Source organism: Prunus avium, chromosome 6, assembly GCF_965620075.1.
Source record: "Prunus avium chromosome 6, drPruAviu1.hap1.1, whole genome shotgun sequence".
In the NCBI taxonomy this organism is placed as follows: Eukaryota; Viridiplantae; Streptophyta; class Magnoliopsida; order Rosales; family Rosaceae; genus Prunus; species Prunus avium.
Genome location: NC_142289.1, coordinates 37662048 through 37688328, shown reverse-complemented (window position 1 = coordinate 37688328; position 26281 = coordinate 37662048). Strand labels below are relative to the sequence as shown.

The 26281-nt window shown below is 35.4% G+C and overlaps 3 protein-coding genes across 4 annotated transcripts; 2 read left to right on the top strand and 1 right to left on the bottom strand.

The window, feature by feature from the left end:
• Positions 1-982: 982 nt before the first annotated feature.
• On the bottom strand, positions 983-8948 carry LOC148294150 (uncharacterized). Of its 2 annotated transcripts, XM_088255757.1 has the most exons (18): positions 8801-8948; positions 8628-8718; positions 8471-8524; positions 8315-8367; positions 8145-8178; positions 7928-8018; positions 7421-7512; positions 6963-7037; positions 6056-6147; positions 5433-5562; positions 4559-4648; positions 4291-4356; positions 3929-4020; positions 3230-3295; positions 3060-3126; positions 2558-2646; positions 2082-2208; positions 983-1485 (listed from the first exon to the last, which is right to left on the bottom strand). In XM_088255757.1, the coding sequence occupies exons 1-18, from the start codon at positions 8860-8862 to the stop codon at positions 1441-1443; spliced, it is 1416 nt and encodes a 471-aa protein (XP_088111883.1). In that variant the 5' UTR covers positions 8863-8948; the 3' UTR covers positions 983-1440. The 2 variants fall into 2 exon arrangements, with proteins under 2 accessions (XP_088111883.1, XP_088111884.1); XM_088255758.1 differs by lacking the exons at positions 983-1485; positions 2082-2208; positions 2558-2646 and having other exon boundaries at positions 3062-3133.
• A 2009-nt stretch (positions 8949-10957) lies between these two features.
• On the top strand, positions 10958-13309 carry LOC148294149 (uncharacterized). Its single transcript, XM_088254062.1, has 2 exons — positions 10958-12341; positions 12531-13309. Exons 1-2 carry the CDS (start codon positions 10958-10960, stop codon positions 13307-13309), a joined length of 2163 nt encoding a protein of 720 aa, XP_088110188.1.
• Positions 13310-22090: 8781 nt separating this feature from the next.
• LOC148294148 (beta-glucosidase 12-like) lies at positions 22091-25736 on the top strand. The gene is made up of 13 exons (XM_088255349.1): positions 22091-22261; positions 22422-22491; positions 23088-23146; positions 23263-23338; positions 23508-23585; positions 23693-23780; positions 23873-24128; positions 24252-24367; positions 24497-24714; positions 24804-24835; positions 24942-25044; positions 25126-25234; positions 25346-25736. Exons 1-13 carry the CDS (start codon positions 22097-22099, stop codon positions 25506-25508), a joined length of 1533 nt encoding a protein of 510 aa, XP_088111475.1. The 5' UTR covers positions 22091-22096; the 3' UTR covers positions 25509-25736.
• Positions 25737-26281: the final 545 nt, after the last annotated feature.

Here is a 26281-nt window from a genome sequence, read left to right as displayed (position 1 = left end):
CCCCATCCCTGATAGCTGCTGCAGCTGTCTATGCTGCACGTTGCACCCTCAACAAAGCTCCTTTCTGGACTGAAACCCTGAAGCACCACACTGGCTACTCTGAAGAACAGTTAAGGTGATGCCTTCTTCTGTATATAACCTTCCTCAGTTATCAATTATATTCGGGTATTTGTAGCTGTGAGTGGGGAAACAGATGTGGTTTATATTTACTAGTTCGATTGTGTTCTTTGTCATACAACAGGGATTGCGCCAAGCTCTTGGTTGGCTTTCATTTGAATGCTGCAGAGAGTAATCTTCAAGCAGTTTATCGGAAGTTCTCAAAGCCTGAACATGTTGCTGTTGCTCGGATCCCTCCTGCCAAAAGTTTTCTATCCTCATCTTCTTGAACTGATGAAAGTTTTGTGTTACTGAGTCTTGTTTACTTTTTGTAGACAGAGCATCCATATGCCTAGTGTTGTTAGATTGGGTATGAGAAGATTGACCGTGTTGTTTTAAAATGCAGTACGTCTATCTTGTTTCTTGGGTCATGTATATCCTTAGCTCTCGGATTTGTCATTTTTTCAACAACATCCAACAATATAAGCCAATTTTAGTGTTACTATGATGTCTGTTCAAAGTTTAGCCTGTGAACACCAAACTTGGTGCAATCTTTTTCTTGCTGCAATTTCAATTTAGATCATACAGGTTCAATTAAGATCATTCAATTTCAATTTAGTCGTAAATAAATAAGGTGTGATGGCTGGGAGAAGCACTAGGCCAGTTCAGAGTACAATGCCAATCATTACCGGGAAAGTTATATTGCTTGCTTCAAAATTTTTGAATACTTTCTCATTATCATAAAGAGTGTTTACTGTTTAAAATTTCATAATATAATACCACCAAGGGCTGTTGCTCATTCTCTCTCTCCTACGCACACATACAAATCGGTGATCCATATCTCTACTTCAAATGTACCAGAAAATGTGAGATTGTTTTCATATCATAAATGAATGCTTTTTATGTCATTATGTGAAAAAAGATAATGTCACTATTGTCTGTAAGGTTCCTTTGATCTCAGGATACCGTAAAAGAACTGAAGTACACAACCCTAAACCATACACAACATCCAGTTACTACTGTCTATAACAATCCTGCAATCTCAAAATACCCTAAATTACTGGAGTACAACACAGAACTATAAACCCTATATACAATGTCCGGTTAGACCACCGAAAGCACCTCTAGTCTTCCTCTGGATACAAGTAACCCATGAGCTGACAAATTATCACTAAATACATTACTTCAAAGCTCATGAGTGGAAGAGAAAGTTGCTTTGCTCACATTTACATATATATTCTGAACTGTGAAAACTGTAGGAGCCCCAAGGTTAAGCGCATAGCAGTTGTTTCTTGACCACTCAACATTTCTGCTCACACTGGTCCCGGGCTTCAGTTGGTCACCTTAACTTGACTTGTGACTTTGAGAAATCATGAGCAAAGATGAATGCTGAAAGCAATAATCCATAAGTATTAGGCCTTTTTATTCTATGAGGGTGTGTGAATATGAAACTCATTGAACCACTACAAAGTAATGAATGAAGGGTCGGTAGTTTAGACAGCTTCCAACATCTAAGTGAACCATTTTCCTTCACAACCAGCTACCTAAACACAAAAGACCCTTATCTTGCATAAACACAGCTTCACTTAATTTCATTTTTATATCCCAACAGTTTCACCATAACAACGGCACTTTTATTTGTACATTCCTGGTAAGTGTCAAGCTCCACTATTCAGTCAAAATAGTGAATGCTTCTTAATCTTTAAGACCAACCCAAATGGAGAGTCAACAAGGCCACTGGAATTTGCCACACCACAAACCTTTTCAAAGTACTACTCTATTCACATTTAAACCTTTTTCAACCAGGCACTGGTTGGGATTTTGCTTGCACTTATGTATCTCATGAAACCAAATGCACAGATCTAGTAAGTCCAATATGCACATGCATTTGTATAATTGAAGTAGAAGCCATGTCATAGGATTTTAATAGAACCTTAAGGGTTTGAAAAACATGGATATAAAAGTAGGTTTTCGAGAATACAAACCCTTGTTCCAGCTATGATGGTACTGTTGAGGGGATGAACTGCACATGCAGTAACTCCTTCAGACAATTGAACAAACCTGTTTTGCTTATCTTGTTTCTTTACCCCAGAAAGACTCTGTACATCCTCTCTACAACATTAAGCAACAAAAGGAACATGTCTGTAAACATAAATGCATAGGAAAGTAAACAACTGCATGTTCACACACAGATGTGCAAAGACAACAGGGCCAAACTGAAACCAAAGAATTATAGTTGAAGGGGAAAAGGCCATCAAAGTAAATACCACCGCATCCAGAGGGAAATAGTAAATTATAAGTTGGGCATCAACATAATAAATAATCTACTAAAGGGGGGAGGGGGTCCAGACTTGCAGGAGAGCTTTTAAAATACTAAGAAAGTTATGATCTGCTGATTCAGATTATGTATTAGACTGCATGGCTAATCAACATACTGCAAAAGTTCTAAGGAGTTTCTTACTTGTAGTCCACATGGCTAGGAGAGCTTGAATCTGGATAGAAATCCAAAATATGAATTCCATTGTCGGTTGATGATCCAACCACGTAGATCTGCATTAGAGAACATTGGAGTACAATCTCATACAAGTGGCTAGACATTGCAGAATTAAATTGAAGGCCAAGAAAATGAAAATATCATAGGATTGTTACAGGTACCATACCAACAAGTTTAATCAACCAAATGAGAAATGACTCAAAGCATGCAAGCAGCAATAATGCAAACTTTTCAATCAATATGTGAAAATGAAATGTGACTTCGCAATACTACCCCATGCATTGACCACTGAGCAGGACCCAGCGATAGAAAAACTTCTCATTAAACAAATACATTTTCATCCAACTGACACTAGAATATGAATTTGTCCACATAAGTGAGGTCAATGACTGTAAACTAATGCAAAATGACTAAACAGGAAACCTGATGCAATGCAGTTTGAAATATAAAACAAAACATTGTCCCTTACCGAATTTATTGGCAGCCATGAAGGTTTTCTCAAATATAACAGATCAGCTGACACGCCAGGATCATTTCTACTCCCTCAAAATGAACAGGATAGAAATAGATAAATTAAACACAAGGTGCTAATGCTTCCAATGTTAACGCAACAAATTGAATGCACAAAACATTACTTACAACCAAGCAGGTGGAGGACAATGAATATGCGTAACTTCAAAATTGTAAACATCCAAAACACCTGACCTACATTAAACAAGGTATTAATTCATCATCAGTGTTGTCGCAATAAAAGTCAATGATAAAGCATTCAGTTTATTAGATTAGCATATTCAATAGGCAATTAGGCATGATCTTCACAATTATTAGTGAGACTTCCTTTGATTCCAATAAAAAGATACAATAAACATAATGATGCCTTGGTGATTTGGCAGCATGCTATAAAGTGACTCCTAATTCTGTCTGTTCCAGTTTCATCAAAATCCATTTTCATATTCCAGATCAGTTACTGCTGTTCACAAGTTACTTTACCCTCAAAAGAATTGGTATAATTCAAGCATGTATTCCTATTGTTTTGTAGGGTACATCTCCTTTCGATTGTAGACCAATATCTCTTCTAAATAATATACTTTCTTGAAAAAAAAGTTAGCAAGTGTCAGACAAATGCAGCTGTATATATTCAGAACAGTACCCCCAACCCATCAGCTTGACCCATATGGTTATTAACCTACCCCGTATTGAGTTTTTTATTGTTAAAGTAACATAGAAACTTAAGAAATGACCACAAAAAAAACGAGGAATAAGATTAACGAACCATTGTTTACCAAAAAAATAAAACAAAGGAATCATGACCTACTGCACAGTGATAACAATACGTACCAACCATCATCAAGATGGAATGCCAATTGGTGCGGGCAAGATGGATCAATATTAATGGAGTGTATTTCCTTAGAAACAATGTCTGATTGTGCCTGAAAAATAATGAGAATATTTAGTAGTGTAAATTGAAATATGCAAACCATGATATTTATGTAACATAGATATGGTACAATAGACCGTACTGTCTACATTACTAATATTAATGTGTTAATGGCTTTTGTCTCCAGTGAAGCAATATGAGAATACGCACAAATATAGTGTTTACAACTTACAACAAGGTAACATGCATAAAGACAATACTTCGTATGAATTAACACATTTTTTTCCAAAATCGTTGTGTAAATAGTAAACATATTTGATACCTTCAGAGGCCCAATTTTCTCTAACATTGACGATAACTTCAATGAAGTTAGAGGCAGATGACGTATCTATATAAACAAAAACAAAATAATTATTACTATCATTTTTCAAGAACATAAATATACCAATCAAGTTCAATATTTTGTCAAGATTGCCTGGGCATATTAGCCGTGACTGCTAGGAAAACTGTTTAGGGTGCTGATGTTTAGTTCTTGTTATTTCTATGAAGTTAGAAAATAAATATATGTAAACAAAATAAGAACCCCTTACTTCTTTATTACTCTGAAGAGCAGAAGACGTTCTTCCACCACGAAGATCCCATACATAAACAAATCCATGCTTTCCAGCTCCAAAAATGATCTGAAAAAAAAGTTGTTCAAATTCCTTTAGAAGATAAAAAAATTTACTCATGGCAGGAATACACCTAGTAGATTATGGGAACAAAAGCATGAAAATACACCAAAATGTTTTTAGAAACTAGGACATGAGAGACACCATACAAAGTTTATGTTAGTTACTAATGAGTAAATTAAACAAGATGTGCAGAACAAGTAACTAGATATTACAGAGCACATCTTTCCAAATTCAAGAGCTTTAAATGAGACTTCCCAATATATTTTCTTATGTACAACTAGTTAGCTTTGGTCTTTCCATGAATCTGTTTCATGTTATATTTGCAGAAAAACTATGAGAAAACGGCCTCATATAAGGCACTAAAGAGTACATCAACACTAGTTCTGATCATTTAGAACCTTCCAATTTCCACTATTATGCAACTACTCTGATGATCTACCATTCTGGATCAGCACAATATAAAGAAATTACCATACCCTCCAAATTGATGACTGACTTCTTGGGTTTAAGCAAACATCTTGCCACTTTAACACCATGTTTTTCCTAAAAGATTTTTAACCCATATATAACTTAATAACTAGGATATAAATTTGAACGATCAATCCTCATTCATAACCATGATCAGTTCTACTTATTGACCCATACTTACGTTGCTATTAAATACTAGGTTCTTGACACAAAGAAACAAAGCGTGGATACATGTCTTTCCTAATGACTTGCGCATATCTCAACTTCTGATAAATACGTAAAGATAGAAGATTGAACAAAAAGAATGTGAATTATTGCAGACCTGATCCTCTGCATTTAATTGTATACTATTAAGGGTGCCACGGGAATCCGTTGTAAGTTCAAGACATGGAAATGTACTCATTCTTCTGTCCCATACATTGATTACACCATATGTATCAGAAGCCAGTATCCTAAAATGACCATAAAATAAAAAGGAAGCCTGCCTTAGAAAGAATATATAACTGATAGAAGCAAGAAATATATTCCATAAGTCACAAAATGGTCAAACAAAAGGGGGGGGTTACTTTATACCAGCTCTGAATAGTGAAAGCATACAAATTTTGCACTATGTAGATTAAGGCAACACAACTCACTACTACCCCTAGTGAACTAAAACAACACCTTTTGCAAAGTAGTACATATTATTAAAATGGAAAAGACAGGCATTCCTATAGTGCATGAGAAGTGGAGGAAGGTATGATACTTCGAAATTTGTACATGCACAAATGAACTTATTCGGTATGGTTTTCTGAAGCAGTCTGTTCAAATATCATTCAATCTCGATTTTAGATTAAAGAATAAATCACATAAATCTAAAAATGAGTTATTCATCATCATCTCTACCTGTGATTTTAGAAATAAATACATATAAATGAATAAAGGGTATATCTTTATTTCACCAACCTGGAATCGTCAAGTGAAGTAGAAGCAATATCAGTAAGACCTTTATGAATATTAGACCCAAGAACAGAAACACTAGGTCTTGTTCTTAACACCTGGACCGAAAGGTGAGGAATAATTATCATAATAACAAAGAGAAAGCCATACCAATATATAACCAGCATATTATACATAGAATGTCGTACTAATACATACCCAACACACTAGACAGATTTGACAGAAAAAGCTAAGATAAAAATGTGATTAAGTTGTCTGTTTGATACAATCCTTAACCTGTTCGGATGTGGGCCAACAATTGTTTTTTACTATTAACACTCCCCCTGACATGTGGGTTCCCTCCACCATGAGAGCCCAGCGTGCAGAATTTAACTTAATTGAGGGGTTTTGCCATTGTGAAGGGATTCGAACTCAGGATCTCTCGCTGTGACTGACACCATGATGAAGTTGTCGGTTAACTACGATTCTCAAAAAATTGAGCTGTTAGGATGTGGGCCAGGAATTGCTCTATGTTCAAACAAGATGACAGGTGTCAACAGAAATGTATGCTTTAGAAGAGCTCATCAGATATGAAGGTTATAACCTGACTAGAACTGGAAATCTGGAAATTGGGTCCCCTAACTACATTGTTCTCATTTAAATCATGCATGTGTTAAGTACGTTTTAAGCATGTGTTTGTGCGCTTCTAACACTCTAAAGTATCTATTAACCAAAAAAATCAGGGTTAGGTGATTTTCACACTAAAGTAACATGAATACCCAGAAACAAAACAAAACACATATATATAATAACACGATGGAAAGTTGACATGATGTATATAATGAGTTCCCATTGGAGCAAATTAGCACATAAATTTCCAAAGAGAGTGCAGCACTAAAAGCATGCGTATGATGAAAGAGAAAGAGAAACTTACATTGGATGGTTTAGAAGAGATATAACCAATATCAAATATAAGTACTTCATTCCTTTTCATAGATGTGCAAACAACCTATATGAACAAATTTGGCAAATCTTAATGTAAGAACAAATCAATCCAGGAGAGATAATTAAGCCAATTTAAAACAAATCAACCTTGATTAAGGGTTTCTAAACTAACAGAACAACATACTACAAAATATGAAATACATTTGTTTTCAATTACGCAGAATACGAGCATGTACACAGTGATACTACCAACCCCATTGATCATTCATATAAAAAAGAAGTAATAGCCTGAAATTATGCATGCTTAGGCATATCGGAAGGAAAAAAGAATAATCAGCCAGGTTCTATATCTATATAGTTCTCTGGAGTCACAACTGAGAAAAATGAAGCAGCCATATTGCCTTTACAATATCTATAACAATCGTATAAATTGTATTGAACTCAGACCTCATCTTGGTTAGCAAGATTCCACCGGACAAAGTCTAGTTGTTGAGGTAAAGAAAGGTGCACCACATGTTTTGCTTCATCTTCTTGCAAGCCTGGCAGGAAAGAGGTGTAAAAAAAGCCAAATAAAAATTGTTTTGATGAGCAAAAGAGCCAACCCTTACTTTACAAGCATGCTTATATAAATTCCATAAGCACTACAACTTTACAAATTAAAATGGTCTTGTTTTTCTTCCTTCATTAAACATTCAATATAAGCTCAAGGTTTGGCCTGTGTAAATAGAAGAGGTGAACAGCAGTAACATCAGTAGCCAAAGTTATGCCCAGGAAAACCTCAAACATGCATGAATGTAAAGGTTTGCACATTAAAATTGTATCCATTAGTTTAGTGCACTGTTATACAAGTTTAGCAGACGATATATGCATCACTCTTGTAATAAACTTGGAAATTATGAACTGATAAAATATATGCCAAAACAAGGAATAACAAGCCGTAATGAAGGAACTTACATAGCAAAGGTTCATTACTCTGGCAATAAAGAGTTTCAAAATCATGCACTGTTAAACACCCGGATTTTGTCACAGATACCAGGTATATTCCCTAATATATAGGGGAAAAGAGGAAATGTAAATACAAGAAAAGGAAGTGAAAAGTAAAAGCAACACGCACACATGCACACAACATACAAAATAAAACCAAACTAGCAAAAGCACTGAATGTATTTACCTTTCTGTCAAAATCAAGTGCAGAGATCCCTTGCCTGAAAAAAAATCTGATTGAGCAATCTTTTCTACTACATATGAAACACAAACAATAACACAGACACACACACACACACACACACACACACACACACACGTATATATATATATATATGTATGAGGATAATTACTGACTTTCCAATTGACGGTTGGTCATACAAAAATGCGCCATTGTCGATCCAATTCAACTACAAAATTAAAATCCCACAAACAAAAAATCAAAATTTATGGGAAAAAAATATAAAGAAGAAGTAAATGATGATAACAAACTGGGTTTTTAATATTGCATACATGGGTTTGACACGGTCCACCATTGATGTGGTACAAATGCGGAAATGCCCTCAGCTATATCAAACAGAAAATACATAAATCAATCAAGCAAGGTACTTGTAACCTTTAGCTAACTAATTGGTAAACTCAGTAATGGAAAAATGAATTAATGGGGCACCTCAGAATAGGATTCCATGAGCAACCCAGAGACGGAATGGCGGTAATTGGGCTCGAACCTTCCGTTCAATTCGATCAGGCTTCGACTCCATCTGTGCCCAAAACAACAAAGCCCTCAATTTCAAATTGACAATAAAACATAGAAATTGAGAAGGGTTATCGATTCGCATTTACCTTGGAGGGGGTTTGCTGGGGTTTTGAGACGAGGGCTTCTGAGGAACTAGGTACTTGTCCATCAGAGTGTTCAGAGTGAGAATTAAGGTTTGAGTTTTGGGGCTTAAAGGTCGTTTTTTTTTAGGTGTGGGTTTGCTTTTCCCGCCATTTCGTCTTATGTGTCACAGTGTATGCTAATTGCGCGCGCTCTCTAATAGGTCGGGTTTCGGGATCGGATCAACCAAATTCATACCCGGGTGGGCATTTTTTTAATATCAAAGACAATTGGTATCAAGTTTATTGTTATTACGAATTCCTGATGATTAATGATTCCCAAAAAAATAAAAACACAATTCATGATGATTAAGAGTAAAAGTTATTTTTCTTTTAGTTTTGTTGGCCTTTTGTTTTCTTGATATCATGCGAACTCAGGGTTGATATATTGAGATCCTCTTTTTTTTTTTCTTTTATTCTAATGAATGAGGGAGATTCGAACTTGAGACATCTTTCGACTTTATAACCATCAGAATCAGACTAAAAGCTATTTGGTCATTTGCTTGGCCTTAAAAGTTTACCTATGTTATGCAATTATCAATTTAAAAATAAAAACTGTTAATAGGAAAATGCTTCTAAAACATTGGTAAAGTACTTTGTGGGAGCAATTTTCCCCACAAGAATATTTGCCCAAGATTCCTTCGTCTTCTCCGCTTCTCTTTCTCCCTGCAAAACGAATCGGAGTAAGAAGACCACACCCGGGGGGTGTTGGCCAAAGGTCCTCCGATGCCTAAGTTAGGTTGGGTGTTTCAAGGAAAATCGGGTGACCGGAGCCGTGTGTGGTGGTCGGAGCCTTGTGTGAGAGAGAGAAAGAATATGAAGGAGAAGGGTTTATGAGAAATAATTTATGCAGAGTTTCAGTAGGGATTCAGACGTACCTCCATCCTCATGTGTAGCCAATATTTATAGAGGGTCTCAGAGGCTTTAATTGGGCGAGGTTGGTGGGGTTGGTGTACTTAGGGGTTAGGGATTTAATCAAATCCCTAATTAAGATAAAAATCAAAGACATCTAATTTAAATCAAATAACCTCCTAATTAATTCAGATAATTCCCAATTTAGGCTAGGTAACTCCCAATTAGGTCAAATAATTCCCAAATTGGTTGGCCTAATTATTTGACCTAAAGTGAGATATTTTGCTTCCACATACTTGGCATAATCCAAAAGGCCAAATCTGCATGCCTAACCCCAGAGGCGAATCGACGTTGGGACAAGAGGGGTTCGACGACCCCTTGGATGGCTGGAAAATTGGCTTGGGAGTCCATGAAAGCCCCCTTGGCTGCACACCAAGTGCTCGACGAAAGTCCCAAGCGAGCTCTTCCTCTGCTGCTGCGCATTGCGAGTGCTGCGCTGCGCTTTAATTTTTTTTCAAAACCAGCCTTGCCAAACGACGTCGTTTGGTCCAAGGCTAGTCAAATTTTTTTTAATTGACCTGGCCTCAAAACGACGTCGTTTTGGGCCAGGTTTAAATTTAAAAAAAAAAAAAACGAACAGCACCCTTACCTACCCGATCTGCACAGCACCTCTCCAAACCCTTCATCCAATTTCTCATCTCCAAGTCCAACCCTCTCAAACCCTAACCTCCCAACCTCCTCCTCCTCCATCAAGTCTTCGCCGGTGCCACCTTGTGCCGCCGTCCGCCGCCATTTTTCTCAACTACAAGCAAGTAAGCAAGGCAAAAGAAATATTAATAAAATTATAGTGATAATATATATTGTTGAATTGATATTGGTATTTTTTTGTTGTTGTAATGAAATTTATGGATATGAATCTGTGGTTTGATGGATAATGTAGATTGATAGTTTATGCTTGATTGATAATATGAATTCATTGAGTATATTGAATATTAATTGATAGTTGATATGATAAATTGGTACATATTGAATATTGATTGATATGGGTTTAGGGGGTAATATTGATGGGTAATAGATTGATTGAGTTTATGCTTTATTGAGTATATTGAATTTTGATTGATATTTAATATAATAATTTGGTATATTGAATAGTGATTGATATGGGTTTAGAGGGTATATTGAATATTGAGAGTGGGTTATTGACATTTTCATATTTATATGATAATTTGGATAAAAATTAATGATTGATTGAATTAATTGATTTGTAGATTTATGGAACGATTCTTTAAAAGAAAATTATCTACGGATAGTTCTTCTCCGTCTAATCCGGGTAGTTCAAATGCAAGACCAATTGAAGTAGATGAGATATTAGCTAATCTTCAGGCAGACCCTGGACTAAGAACTAGAATGGCGGATTATAGTCCTAATATTCGGGATGAGATCCGAAGGGCATATCTACAAAAGGGACCTTGTCAACCTAGAAGTTATAAATTCCCACAAACTAATCAATCAGGAATTAATAGACGCTTCATTGCTCAGTGGTTTGATGAGCATGATTGGTTGGAATATAGTATTGCTAAAGATGCTGCGTTTTGTCTTCATTGTTATCTCTTCAAATCTAATTTTGATCAAGTGGGTGGTGATGCATTTACTGGGGTTGGCTTTAATAATTGGAAGAAGGCGAAAGAAAGATTTAACCTTCATGTTGGACCGGTTGGTAGTGTTCACAACCAAGCTAGAGAAGTTGCTTACAATTTGATGCATCAAATTACACACATTGAAAGGGTTGTGATCAAGCAAACAAATGAAGCTCGCATGGCTTATCGCACTTGCTTGAATGCATCACTTAAGTGCACTAGGTATTTGTTGCGACAAGGTCTTTCTTTTCGTGGTCATGATGAAAGTGCTCAATCAAGTAATAGGGGGAATTATTTAGAGCTCTTGCAATTTCTTGCGGATCATGATGAAAAAGTGAAGGATGTTGTGTTGGAAAATGCCCCGGGAAATTTAAAGTTAATAGCTCCTTCAATTCAAAAAGATCTTGTCAATTCTTGTGCTAAAGAAACCATTGGCCTTATCTTGAGTGATGTAAAAGATAGATATTTTTCAATAATGGTGGATGAAGCACATGATGTTTCAATAAAGGAGCAAATGGCGATAGTGCTGCGTTATGTGAATGACAAAGGACAAATAATTGAAAGGTTTGTGGGGGTTCAACATGTAACTGACACTACCTCAAGTGCACTCAAGGAAGCCATTGATGAATTCTTTTCTTCCGCGAATTTGAGCTTTTCCAAGCTACGAGGACAAGGTTATGATGGAGCTAGTAATATGAGAGGTGAGTTCAATGGCCTTAAGACAAGGATTTTGAGAGAACAACCTTGTGCATTTTATGTTCATTGCTTTGCTCATCAACTTCAACTAGCTCTTGTTGCGGTAGCAAAGAAAAACATTGATGTCAACTCTTTTTTCACAACGGCTAATACATTGGTTAATGTTGTTGGAGCATCTTGTAAGCGTCGCGATGCACTTAGAGCACAATACCAAGAAGAGCTAGTGAAAGCTTTTGAAAGTGATTGTCTTATAACGGGGCGAGGCTTAAATCAAGAAACTAGTCTCAAACGTGCCGGCGATACAAGATGGAACTCACATTATGGTACGTTGATTAGTATCATTTCTATGTTCCCATCTGTGGTGAATGTGCTTCAAATGATTGTTGATGATAATCCTAATGATAGTTCGGGTGAAGCCTATAAGTTATGGAGAGAAATACAATCTTTTGAGTTTGTGTTTCACTTATTTTTAATGAAAGCTATATTGGGAATAACAAATACTTTGTCTCTAGCATTGCAAAAGAAAGATCAAGATATTGTGAGTGCTATGAGTTTAGTGAAAATATGCAAGGAAAACCTGCAGTTTATGAGGGATAATGAGTTTGAAGAATTGGTTGAGCAAGCATCTTCGTTTTGTGACAAATACGATATTACAGTTCCTACCATGGATGAGGAATATGTAATTCCAGGGAGATCAAGGCGTAATGCTCCAATGAAGACAAATTATCATCGTTATTGTGTGGAGATCTTTATTCATGTAATTGATGGGCAACTTGCAGAATTAAATGATCGCTTCAACGAGGTAAGTACTGAGTTACTTACTTGTTTGGCATGCTTGAGTCCGAAAAATAACTTTGTAGCTTTTGACAAACGAAAGCTAGTTCGTCTTGCTCAATTTTATCCTCATGATTTTTCGGATCGAGACTTATTGATGCTTGAAGATCAACTTGGTGTTTATGTTCATTATATGCGTTCGATTATGGATTTTTCTCAATTGGAAGGGATTAGTAGTCTTGCGGAAAAAATGGTGGAGAAAGGAATGCATGAAATATTTCCTTATGTGTATTTGCTTCTTACATTGGCTTTGGTTTTACCGGTTGCAACTGCTTCAGTGGAGAGGGCATTTTCCGCCATGAATATTATTAAAAATCCACTTCGCAACAGAATGGGAGATCAATGGTTGAATGATAGCTTGATTGTTTACATTGAGAGAGATGTTTTTGCTTGTATTGATAACGAAACTATAATGCAACGTTTTCAAAATATGAAAACTCATCGTGGACAATTGTAACTTGTATTATTGGTTTTGTTATGAATTATGAATGGAAGTACTATCTTTCTATCTTTTTAGCATTATTTTCGTTGTAGAAAAATTTTGGAACTTTTACACTAAGCCCCCTTGGCCGTATAATCCTGGATCCGCCACTGCCTAACCCCTTACTGCCTTACACCAACAGTACATATTCTAAAAACAGTTGAGCTAAAACCAATAAACCTTTGTATGAAATGACTGTTTAATGAAGGAAATTGAAACTGTGTGTGTATATTTTGGTCTCATTACACATCATTGTTGAATTTGCTAACTACCATATAGATAAGCACGAGTCATGAGTGGATGGCCCTGGACCTCGCGGACTATTTATTCGGGTGGCAACAAAACCTTGGTGTGAATCAGAAATTAGATGAGTTGGTGGCAAGCCTGCATTGCTCCCAGTTGATTGTGCATCAATTCAGTTGAGCTTTCCCTGTAAGGATGCTTAGAGAGGAGGCCACCAATGCTTCAGAGTGTATTAGGGTGTACTAGTGGTATTTTTGGTAGTTAAATAGGGTATACTTAGTTAATTTTACATTTTGATTTAAATATTAGGGTTTACTTAGATCATAAGGTGTACTTAGTTAATTTTAGGGTTCGTTTAACAACACTCAATCAATTAAGTGGTGATCAAGCACTCAAAACATTAAGAATGGTAAAAGATACTCAACATGGAAAATAATATCAAATTAACATAAACTCAGAGATAAGGTATTCATGGCTAGGCTACATCGTGGCCCTAGCAAAAGGAAATTAGAACATGATAAACTATCGAGAATCACAGAGAGGTTGATGGTAGACATCAGGGTGAACTCGAAAACTCCCAAAAAGCTCCAAGGTGGCCGGCGGTAGCAAGACTTCTCTTCGCAAGAATTGGGTATTTTCGGGTAGTGAAAAGTATGGATCCCCTCTATGAGGCCAGCCCTATGCTATTTATAATACACAAATCCTTAACCTAGTTACAATCAAATACTACCAAAAATAGGTTTCCTAATATCTCTTTGATTTCTTCCCCAAATTCCACAAGGATTTGACCAAATTTCCTCCTTTAAGCTTTGACCGGTTGATTGGCTTCTAAGAAACATCTTCTTTGTCTCCAATTAATCCTTGCCACACATCTTAATAGGTGTTGAGTCCAATTTGACAACTTTTCGTCCAATTCATCTAATTAGGGATCAACTACACATTCTCACAAACATATATGTAAAAAAAAAAAATAATCCAAGAGAATCAACAAATAAATACTACCCAACAATTTAATCCAAGGGAATCAACAAATAAATAAGTAAAAGAGGCATAAAATATATGTAAAATATGGACTTATCACATACCTTCAAATATCTGCGCCTCAATTTCGGAAGAGACAGGAGGCGGTGCATGTGGGTTCAACAGCTTATGTAGACATGATGATCAAGGACCAAGTTGTCACTGCCCCAATGGTTACAGCTTTATTGATCCAAATGATGTTCTGAAAGGATGCAAACAGGATTTTGTTTCACAAAGTTGTGATAAAACGTCTCAAGAAACGGATCATTTTCATTTCGAAGCTATGCAAAACACGGATTGGCCTAATTCTGACTATGACCATTTTCAGGAGGTATCTGAGGATTGGTGCAGGCAGGAATGCCTTGGTGATTGCTTTTGCGCTGCTGCCATTTTCAAAACCAATGAGTGTTGGAAGAAGAGAGTTCCGCCTTTGAACGGGTTGATTGACCTCAGTCTTGGTACAAAAGCTTTGATCAAAATGAGGAAAGACAATTCTACTTCAAAAAGAAAGATACCTCAACTTTGATCCTCATTGGAGTGCTCCTCAGTAGCATGATGTTTATGAACTTTTGGAATTAGCAATACCAATTATCTAGAGAATTTGGAATGTTTCAGTACATGTATTTCGTATGCATCAAAGTGAACCGAACTTGACAAGCCTTGTCTTAAGATGTTTAAGATAATGTTATGTATTGAGTTTACTATTTCTGATTGGTTTGTGACAGTACTATTTACTGGAGGAGTTCATATCCTCCATATAAACACCCTTTGCTAAGAAATTTTTTGTATGGCTAAGTTCCACCATGAAGAATGTCAAAGAGTTGCTTGAAGGAACTGCTCCTTGCTCATTATAACTTCAATCTATATGCATGATTTCCGAATTACACCAGCTCCATAATTGTCATGTAAATCTCTATCTGATATGTGCCTTCAATGGTTAATTTTATGTTGCAGAAGTACTGTCTTTTAAACTGAACCACCATGGAAAAACTTGCCTGGACTGAAGAAACAAAGAGAAGACTATGGGTTCAGAGCAAGGGCCTCTCATGCAAACCACTTGGAAATTCACAAATGAGCACAGAATTGTGTTTTTTTAGTTGTGTTAATATGCTAGCCTTCTGATAACATAGAACAAGTATACTGCAGTCACTAGATTTTTGTTTCCCAACAGAATCTAAGCTCAACTAACGTAGGTAAACTAAAAACTGCAAATCCAACTACTGCTAAATCAAATTTTATTGAAAAGAATGTACTAGACTTCAATTATTAAATGTCTGCAATGAGGGGCATCATTCTGCATGAGTTAAGAGCGATGCCGCTTTAGCACGCTTTCTCTTTGAAGAGTCAAGACCAAACTAGTACCTAAGAGGCAAACTGCCTTTTGAATAGTTTGCAAACGACTACTAGAACCAGAGGAGCTAAAGGCTTTGTGGCCCCTGAATAGTTCAAAAACTGTCCCACAGTGAATTTGGATGCTTACAGCTATGGAATTCTGTTACTAATTGACATTGTAATATATTTATGTAAATGACATCAAAACTTTTTCAATATCCAAGCATAATAATTCACACTTTCACACCTTTACAATCACCAGCATGATGATGCCCAAGAAAACAAGTTGCTTGAAATAATATAATAATAATAATAATAATAATAATAATAATAACCCAAACAAAAAGCTATCTTCTTTTCTTTCTAGCATCAAGGAACAAACACAAATTACAACTTGGAAGACTTCCATTTTTGAGACTTAATATTCAGTTCCAACTTCATGGTGGATGTCCATAAGAATTCTCTAAGCCAGAGGCGGTTTCTTCTGTTTCGGTATGGGTATATATTTAGTAATAAAAAACAATTACTTGCATAGGATTTGCTTCTTGGAGTTGAGCATTTTTCTCACTGTATATACCTGTCACTATTTAGTGGCCTCTTAAACTAAAGACAAGATTTTTTGTTGGACATCTTAAAAATATTTTAAAATACAACTTAGAAAATGATTATAGCCCTCAGACAAGAAAATAGTGGCAAATTACATTGTATGGAGATAAGGATTATGCTTTTAAACCACTGAAAAAGACTTGTGAAATGATCCAAAAATGTCAAATGACCACGTCTACACCAACTGTTTGTTTTCTAAGACAGTTCAACTAAAACACCATCTACTTCCATATTTAATTCCTTGACCTCCATGTTTATAGAGTGTTTGCAATCAGGCAAAACGTCACTTTTGGTCCCTGTGGTTTACCACTTTTACCACTAAGGTCCCTGTGGTTTCAATTTGATCATTTTTGCACCTGTGGTTTTTAATTTAAGCAATTCAAGTCCAATCTCCAATTTCTGTCAAATTAGGTTAATTGCTGTTACTTGTTGAAGGGCATTTAAGTCCAAAAACAAGAAAGAGAGAGGAAGAAAAAAAAAAGAGGAAAAAGATAGGGGAAGAGAAGCCGTCAGCCACACAACCAGCCCACACGTCAACCACCACACTCTCCGCCCTCTCCTCAACCTGATATTTCATTAATATCAGAAATAATTAAAGAAATAAAGATGATGAGTTGTAGCAACATGATGAGAAGGCATTTGGAGTTGCAGGGTCCAAGGCCTAAACCTCTTGTGGTGAGCAAGAATTCAAAGCAGGAGATGAAGAAGAAGAAGAAGCAGCAGCCGATTTCGTCAAATCCAGTTATAGTTTATCTGATTTCACCAAAGGTTTCATGTGCAGCCTCAAGAGTTTATGGATCTCGTGCAACGGCTTACCGGAAATAATAATAATAATCAAGGTAAATTAGTTGGCCATGGATGCTAGGTTAAAAAATTTGCTTTGCTTCTGAGTTCTTGGTCTTGCTCTTTCTTCTTAGTATGCTTATTGTTTGATCATCCATGAAGATGGTCACTTCAGTGAGAGCCAACAGAAGCTCAACACAGATTACTTCTTGCATATAGATATTTTACACTACAGCTTTTGACTTTGATGGATATATATATACCATCATTTTTATATTATTTATATGTTTTCGTATTGTGAATTTGCAGTATTAATTGATCAGGTTGATTCTTGTGTGAATGTCATTCGAGCTCGGTGGATTTTGAAAACCGTTTCTTCCTACCAACCCAGCCCAGAATATTTGGAATGCCATACACTTGAAAAAAGACCATATTCTATTATAGAAAACTGATAAATTTCTTATATATGGTGGTTGTGTGGCTGACGGCTTCTCTTCCCCTATCTTTTTCCTTTTTTTTTTTTTTTTTTTTAAATCTTTCTCTCTTTCTTGTTTTTGGACTTAAATGCCCTTCAACAAGTAACAACAGTTAACCTAATTTGACAAAAATTGGAGATTGGACTTGAATTGCTTAAATTGAAAACCACAGGGGTAAAAATGATCAAATTGAAATCACAGGGACCTTAGTGGTAAAAGTGGTAAACCACAAGGACCAAAAGTGACGTTTTGCCTAAATTAATATATGAATGATAAGCATGCACTAATGACTTTTTGTTTGCGAATCCGTATACAAATCTATTTGCAATCTTTGCTTTGAAAAATCAAGCAACTCAAGACTGGTTCAAATGGAGATGCAGTCACATCTTTTAGAGATAAACTCTATATCATTTTATTTATATAAACAAACCTAAAAAATGACAACTAGCCTTATTTAATTTTGATTGTTAAATTACTTTGATATCCTATTGAGTGTTTTGGGTATATTTATGAGGTTTTGAGGCTGTGCTTCTTTTAAAAAATTGATGACAATTTTGTAATTTATAAGAAGTTAAAAGCCTCTTTGTTGTGTTGTAAATGGGCTTTGCATGTGTTTCTAAAGTCCATTTCATATAGGGTTTTTTTTTTATAATTTGAGCTCCTATAATTAATATAATAGTGAATCTCCCAATCTTTTATGGCTCTCAACTAATAGACTTTCACATACTCCGCCCCTTTTCCCCTTGTTAATAACAAAGTTTTTCTCCCTCTTTGAACCCATTTTGCTCAGGTGGCTGTTCAACGAAGTAATATCTCAACTAATTTAGTAAAAGAAGATTATCTTTAACAATTTTCTTAGATGACAAAATTTTTAGCTTTAAATGATCTCTTTTTTTTACTTAAAAGTGTATAAAATATATTGCAAAGGTTTCTTTCATTGCCAAATTTAAGAAAGAGAATGGTGGTTTCTTACACGCATTGCCAAAGTGTCTTGGATGTTCGAATATAAGACTACTGGTATGTCAAGGGCCTTTTTCATTGGGCTACATCCCATTGACTTTTGCAAAGGTTTCTAATTACTGCGAGGATGTGAAGAAATGTCTTAGAAAGTTAAAAAGACCTTACATAGGCTTATGGAAGGAGTTGGGCTACTACTCCCCATTTTTGCATGGACTCGTAAAGAGTTGGGTTACTCCACTCATTACTAATTGGTTTTGGGGTGGACGAAGCCAAACGTGCACCAAGTTATAGCTACTCCCTTACATTATTGAATTGTTTATTATATATAGGGCTTCTAAGATGTCCATTTTTATCAAGATGTAATGAATGCAGTCCACATGCTTTCCCTTTTCAATTATAGTCCATTCTCACCAAGTAATCAATTAGTATGTCTATAATTTTTAAAGAATTTACAGTATATGCCATTATCATAAAAAGGAATTATATGAAAACACTTTTCTTAAAATTTGGTGTTTCTATGTATGTGTGTGTGCGTGTTTCCTTATATATGACGTTTCCTCTTTTATATATATATATATATATACCTGCCTTACAAGTAATTTTTTTTTTCTTGAGTTTTCTTAAGTAATTTTTTCTAGAGTTTCATATATATACATACATACCTGTCTTCCAGGTAATAGGTTTTTTTTTTTTGTGGTTTTCCAAAGCAATTTTGTATGGAGTTTCATCTCAATATGAGTTTAAAGATCCATAACCAAGGTACTATATGAGTTCAATTACCTGGGCTAGAGGGTATAACTACCTATACTAGAGGTAACTTATGGATTCAATTACCTTGACTAGAGGTAATTTATGGATTTAATTACATGCACAAGAGGTGTATGCATAGGTACCTTACCTATTGTTAATGTATGAAGTTTCCATTAACTCTTATTACAAATTTTAAGGTCGGTATACCTTGGGAAATTTTCAAAATTCAATTCAATTCAAATCAAATATGATAATTAATGTCCTACAAATCAATAACTTGCCAGTTTTACAAATCCATAATTTACCTTATTTGTATTTTAGGGGCATAATTGGAACAAAAAAATAATTATCAAATAAATTAAATAAAAGTAAACATCAATAAATTGAAAAAGGCATGTAATCTTAGGTGGTACAAAAGTCAAAGGACTTGGATCAATAACAACTTCTGTGTGGATCACTCCCAATATCTCTCATCATAATTTTCTATTATATATATTACTACAGTACCACACTTCAATTACCCCATTTGTATATGCATGTTATATATATTGCGTCATATGATTTCCCCGATCTTTCCACTCACAATATCACCGTTGAAATGACATAATTTGGGAGCCTCAAGAAAACAGAGGGCGTTGAAGATGAGATCCCCAATTTTTATTTTCTTTCTTACAATTATATATATTTGTCTGTTACTTACTATATGCAGGAAGATGTGGGGATTATGAAGAATATAGGGTTAGATGCTTACAGGCTCTCTATCTCATGGCCCGGACTATTACCAAGTAAGCTAATCATCCTAAATCAGTCCTTTTGTATAACATAACACCTTCATACAAGCTACAGCCAGTGCATAATATGTAAATATACAGAATTTCTTAACTTGTTAGCTAGATACGCATTTCGATATAGCAGTGATTCAATTCAATATATTAGCTAGATAACAACAAGACTTGTGTGAAAATTTTCACATCGATGAAACTGCTGCTTGAACAAGTCTACAATAGCTAGCGTATAAATTTAGCTCAAAGTTATGGCTTCCATAATAAACAGTAATAAATAAATAAATATATATATATGCATGGTAAGCATGGAGTTTTGACTTTTTGTTTGCAACTCCAGAGACAATTCTGATAGCCATTTGCTTTTCTTTGAAAAATGAAGGAGCTCACGACTGCTTCAAATGAAGATGAGATTAAATACTTTATGGCGTCAAACTAAATGGACCTTCACATATTCTGCACCCCTTTTCCCGTTGTTGATAACAAAGTTTTATCCCTCCCCATTGACCCCATTCTGGTTTGATGGCTGTGTTTCAACAAAATAATATCGCATACGATCTTACTAAAAGAAAATTATCTTTAGCAATTTGCTTAGATGACAAACGTTTTAGCTTCTTTTTTTAAGAAAGAGAATTCATTCATAAAACCAAAGGCATACAAAGAGCAACACGATACAGTGGTCTCATTAAAACCTTCCTATGACAACCTCATGGGACAAACCCTAAAGAAGGAAAGAGTACCACACACGTCATAAACTAACAAGAGAGTCCGATTCAAGAGAAATTATAGAATAATACGGTATCACCACATCCGCTAGTAATACTTCCACTCAAATATTGCCATGTATTTTTTTAAAATATAAAATATAAATGTTTTTTCAGATGGACATTGGGTCTCAATTTTACCCTTTAGAACAAAATTTTAAGAAGAGAAAAAAGAGAAGACGACGACTGCCGCCAAGGTTTGCAGTAAGTCTACCCTTTTCTGCCGCCCCCTCCCATCTCTTCCTTCATCTAAGTTTCTCTCCCTCTTTCTCTCTCTCTCTCTCTGAATCAATTTATTTAATAGTTTTCTTTTATCATCACATTCCATGGGGCCCAACCTTATCTCTGCATATCAAAAATTTCTTAGGGCTTCTTAGTTAAGTTTTCTATACAGATCTTTCTGGATATGTGTTTCTCGGATCTTCTCAAAATTGGATAAAGAGCACTTGGATATGGAGGTTTTGAGAGGAAGAGGTGGAGGAGTGGGACTGCGAAGCGGATAGAGGTGGGAGGGTAGCACGGAGGGAGACTGTGAACTGGATAGAGGTGGCTGTGGCACAATCTTTTTAAAATCTTTTATTTTTATTATGAAGGGTAAAATTGAGACCTAATGTCTAGCTGGAAAAACATTTAAATTTTCTTTAAAAAAAATACACATGTCAATATTTGAGTGGAAGTATCACTGGCTGACGTGGTGATACCGTACCATTCTATAATTTCTCCCGATTCAAGTCACTTATTTAGCTTTAAATGACCATTTTATCGTACATCTAATAAAATAAAAATATATTGCAAAGGCATCTCATCACGAATCTTAATAATCAATATTACTTGTTTATCACGAGTCTTAATAACCATCATAGAAGAATTTCTAAAGATTTGGAAGGACCTGATCAGCACACCCTGTTAATTCTAGTTGTGTTTACAAATGCATTATTGAATTGTTTATTATATATTGTGCAGTACGCATAGCTTCCTCTATATAAAGGACATGCAATATGCAAGGAAGAGCCAACTTATAGATCACCAAAAGCCCCTTAATTAGTTATGCCAATGCAATTAGGATCTTTGCTCTTCGGTCTGGTGCTAGTAATTGGCTTTTCATTGCAAAGTAGCGAAGCTGCTACAGATCCACCAGTTGTTTGTGACACTATCAACAGGACCAATTTTGAAACAGGGTTCATATTCGGCGCGGCTTCATCATCTTACCAGGTCAGTTTCTTAAAGAGCTTAATTATCATTTACTTTGCTGTTCGTATGATTAATTAAGTTTAATTTTCTTCCAATGCCAGAACAATTAGCATCCATGCATGAATATTTTGACCTCTTTACTGTGTACGTACTCTTACTTATATTTGTGTGTACGTTTCAGTATGAAGGTGCTGTCAAAGAAGATGGTAGAGGACCAAGCATATGGGATAACTACACCCACCAATATCCAGGTATGTCTCTCATCAAACAATCCATTAGAGTTTAAATATGAAAATTGAACTAACTCAATCTGCAGGCGTCATTCTTTTTTCTGTTTGCTTTCTCCAAATCGCATGCGTTCTGCTTTCGTATGAGGCTTTGGGGCATCCAAATCATTAAGACCGAAACACTGTGGATATATATATAATAGAAAAAATTCCATCACCATAGCTAGCTAGCTAGGTTCAGAATTCAGATGAAGGAAACACAACATGAGGATACAAAATTCCATAAACCGGGTTCGGCCTGGATGCTTAACCTTTCCTGATGAACACCAATGGGACACTAGATGCCTTAATGATTTGGATGCACGGATTACAAGTATATGGAAAGTTTTAATGAGTAAATCTCGAAGGAAACCAATTTTAATTCTTATATTATTTTTCTCTCGTATCATAACATTACTTCATGTATTTATTATAATAATAATTTACCATGGACAATCCACACATGGCAAGCTTTTAATATAGAGGTGATGCCCATAGTGAACAAGTTGGTATACATGCATTATAGAGTGCATGATATTTCCCCGTTCTAAAGAGTCAAAATTTTCTATGGTTAATTGCAGAGAGAATTCAGGATGGGAGCAATGCGGATGTTACAGTTGATCAATATCACCGCTATAAGGTTTTAAAATCACATAATTTGTGAGCCTTAAGAAAATATAGGGGATCAAAGATGAGATCCTCAATTATTATTTTCTTTCTCATAGTTATATATATCTTGTGTGTTATTATGTGTAGGAAGATGTAGAGATCCTGAATGATACGGGATTGGATGCTTATAGGTTCTCTATCTCATGGTCCAGAGTGTTACCAAGTAAGTTTTTCTATACAATGTAACCAACATTATGAAAAGAATTAATTAAAAGAATTGAACCAAATTATATATATTATAGTCAAATTTCAAGGGCTATTTTTTTAACTTTAATTTCAACTGGTAGATTGAGTTGTTTTTTTTATTATTGTCTTGTATCTCTAATTATTAGATGGAACACTAAATGGGGGCGTGAACGAGGCTGGAATCGAATATTACAACAAACTCATCAATGAAACCCTAGACAAAGGTGAATCATCTCACCTTAAAGGATCAATGATTGATATGCCTCGTAAAATACCATTTAATCAATTTAATTTGCTTTTACTTATTGTGTATGTATATATACATATATAGGTCTAAAGCCCTTTGTGACAATCTTTCATTGGGATCTTCCACAAGCTTTGGAAGAAGAATATGGTGGTTTCTTAAGCTCTCAAATTATGTAAGTGATAAATTCTATTATCAGTATAATATTCATTATTTAATTAAATAAATATTACCATAACATATACATTTTGAAATGTGTACATACAGTGAGCATTTTAGGGAATATGCAAACCTTTGTTTTGAGAGATTTGGTGACCGAGTAAAGTACTGGATCACATTGAATGAGCCATATACCTATAGTGACATGGGTTATGCAACCGGGACGTTAGCACCGGGACGATGCTCTGATTGGCAGCAATTAAACTGCACTGGCGGAAATTCTGCTATTGAACCATATTTGGTGACACACAACCTCCTCCTTGCTCATGCAACTGCGGTAGACTTGTACAAGACTACATATCAGGTCCGGTTAATTATTACATTTTGGTTAGAATATTGGGTCTTAACTAAGGAAATTAATACTTTGTAAAGATTGTACCTTATATTTTTGGCTCTAAATCAACTAAAAGCTAATGTTCCCGTGTAGGAACTTCAAAGTGGCGTGATAGGGATAACACTACTGTCACATTGGTTTGTGCCAGCTTCTAATGCAAAGCACAATACAAATGCGCAATTACGAGCTTTGGATTTTATGTTTGGATGGCAAGTATATTAATATTAATTTATATACCAACTCAAGTATTTAAATCCTTATTTATGAAAATAAAATTTACTAGCTAGTATAACTTGTATAATAGTTTGTTAATGGTTGGCACTTGCATGTTTTTTAAGGTTCATGGACCCAATTACAAGTGGCCACTATCCGCACAGCATGCAAGTTCTTGTTGGTCGTCGATTACCAAGATTCACGAAAAAACAATCCAAGTTGCTAGCTGGGTCATTTGATTTTCTTGGACTAAATTATTATACTACTTACTATGCAAGCTATGCAGGTCACAACAATTCTGTAAACGCAAGCTACATAACAGATGCTCGCGTTAATCAATCACGTAAGTACAAAGTGAAAAACATAATTACTTGGAACAATTTAAGTTTCTTAAAAAATTTGATTCTGATATTCATATATTTGTTGTGGCAGCGGAGCTTAATGGGGTTCCAATTGGTCCACATGTACGTATCAAATTAATTTTTTTAGGTAGCATAATATGGAAATTAAGATTTCCCACATGCAAATGTAACTCCTAAAAATCTTACTTTTCTTCAAATGGGGCTGCAGGCTGGTTCAGACTGGTTATATATTTATCCGAAAGGAATTTACGAACTTTTGCTCTACGTAAGGAAAAAGTATGATAGTCCACTCATTTACATTACGGAGAATGGTAATTATTTTTTAACCTTTATTTATTACATCAATGTTTCAAAACACATTTTAAGACTACTTAAAGCACATTATATTGTAGGCGTTGATGAGTTGAATGATCCCACACTATCACTTGAGCAAGCCCTTAATGATACCGTTAGAATTGACTACTACCATGACCACTTCTGTTATGTCCAAGCAGCAATCAAGTAAGTTTTTTTGTTAAAAAGTTATTTAATGAAGACTATGTTTGGGTTATTGAATCCTTCCATTGATATTAACACATTTGGTTTTATTTGTCTTTGGATCTTTGTCTACAGAAACGGTACTAACGTGAAGGGATACTTTGCGTGGTCATTACTAGACAACTTTGAATGGAGTTCTGGATTCACTGTTCGATTCGGTCTTTATTATGTTGATTACAAAGACGGACTAAAAAGGTACCCAAAAAAGTCGGCACTGTGGTTCAAAGGTTGGCTCTAGAAGTGAAGAAATCCGATTAGAGTTATTGTTGGTCTTGGTTCTACATTTGTATTTCCTTCAATAAAGCAGATGCTATTGTGGACAATAATGTGAGGGATGTCAAATTTGTTTATACAAAATTTGAATCCCAAAATTATAATAAATTTTATCGAACATAAGTTCACTGTATAAGCAGCTTATTTCCGATGAAGCAAAATCATTCAATACTATTGGCTTGAAAACTTTGATTTCCTCGCCTTGGTTTTCAATTCTTCTCCTCTTCTCTCTCTCTCTCTCTCATGAACCACGTTACTCAGTAAAACGTGTGTGTGGACTATACAAGTCTGCCTACCAAGACAAACATGACGCACTACTACCAAAAACACTTTGCTCGATGAAATAAGTTTGTTGCGCAAAGTACTATTTCGTCACGCAAAACCTGCGCAACAAAATTTTGGTCGCTCATTATCCGTCGCGCAAAGCTCGTGAAGAAAGGGTTTGCACGATGAAAAATAATCTTCGTCGCGCAAAGCTACTTTGCACGACGAACCCTAATGTTGCGCAAATATACTTTGCGCGATGAACTTTAACGTCGCGCAAAGTATATTTGCGCGACATTAGGGTTCGTCGTGCAAAGTAGCTTTGCGCGACGAAGATTATTTTTCATCGTGCAAACCCTTTCTTCACGAGCTTTGCGTGACGGATCAAATTATCCAATATATATATATAATATTCAAAATGTACACATAAATTAACAAAGTACAATAATAAAATCCTAATACAAGCCTATTGTG

Coding starts and splice junctions, on each gene's coding strand:
- LOC148294150 (XM_088255757.1), bottom strand. CDS start 8,862: ATGGACAAGTACCTAGTTCCTCAGAAGCCCTCGTCTCAAAACCCCAGC. Junction 8,368..8,470: donor GTGGACCGTGTCAAACCCAT/GTATGCAATATT, acceptor TTAATTTTGTAG/TTGAATTGGATCGACAATGG. Junction 4,357..4,558: donor CTCTTCAGAGTAATAAAGAA/GTAAGGGGTTCT, acceptor TTGTTTATATAG/ATACGTCATCTGCCTCTAAC.
- LOC148294149 (XM_088254062.1), top strand. CDS start 10,958: ATGGAACGATTCTTTAAAAGAAAATTATCTACGGATAGTTCTTCTCCG. Junction 12,342..12,530: donor AAGATGGAACTCACATTATG/GTACGTTGATTA, acceptor CTTTGTCTCTAG/CATTGCAAAAGAAAGATCAA.
- LOC148294148 (XM_088255349.1), top strand. CDS start 22,097: ATGCCAATGCAATTAGGATCTTTGCTCTTCGGTCTGGTGCTAGTAATT. Junction 22,262..22,421: donor CGGCTTCATCATCTTACCAG/GTCAGTTTCTTA, acceptor TGTACGTTTCAG/TATGAAGGTGCTGTCAAAGA. Junction 24,129..24,251: donor TGTACAAGACTACATATCAG/GTCCGGTTAATT, acceptor GTTCCCGTGTAG/GAACTTCAAAGTGGCGTGAT.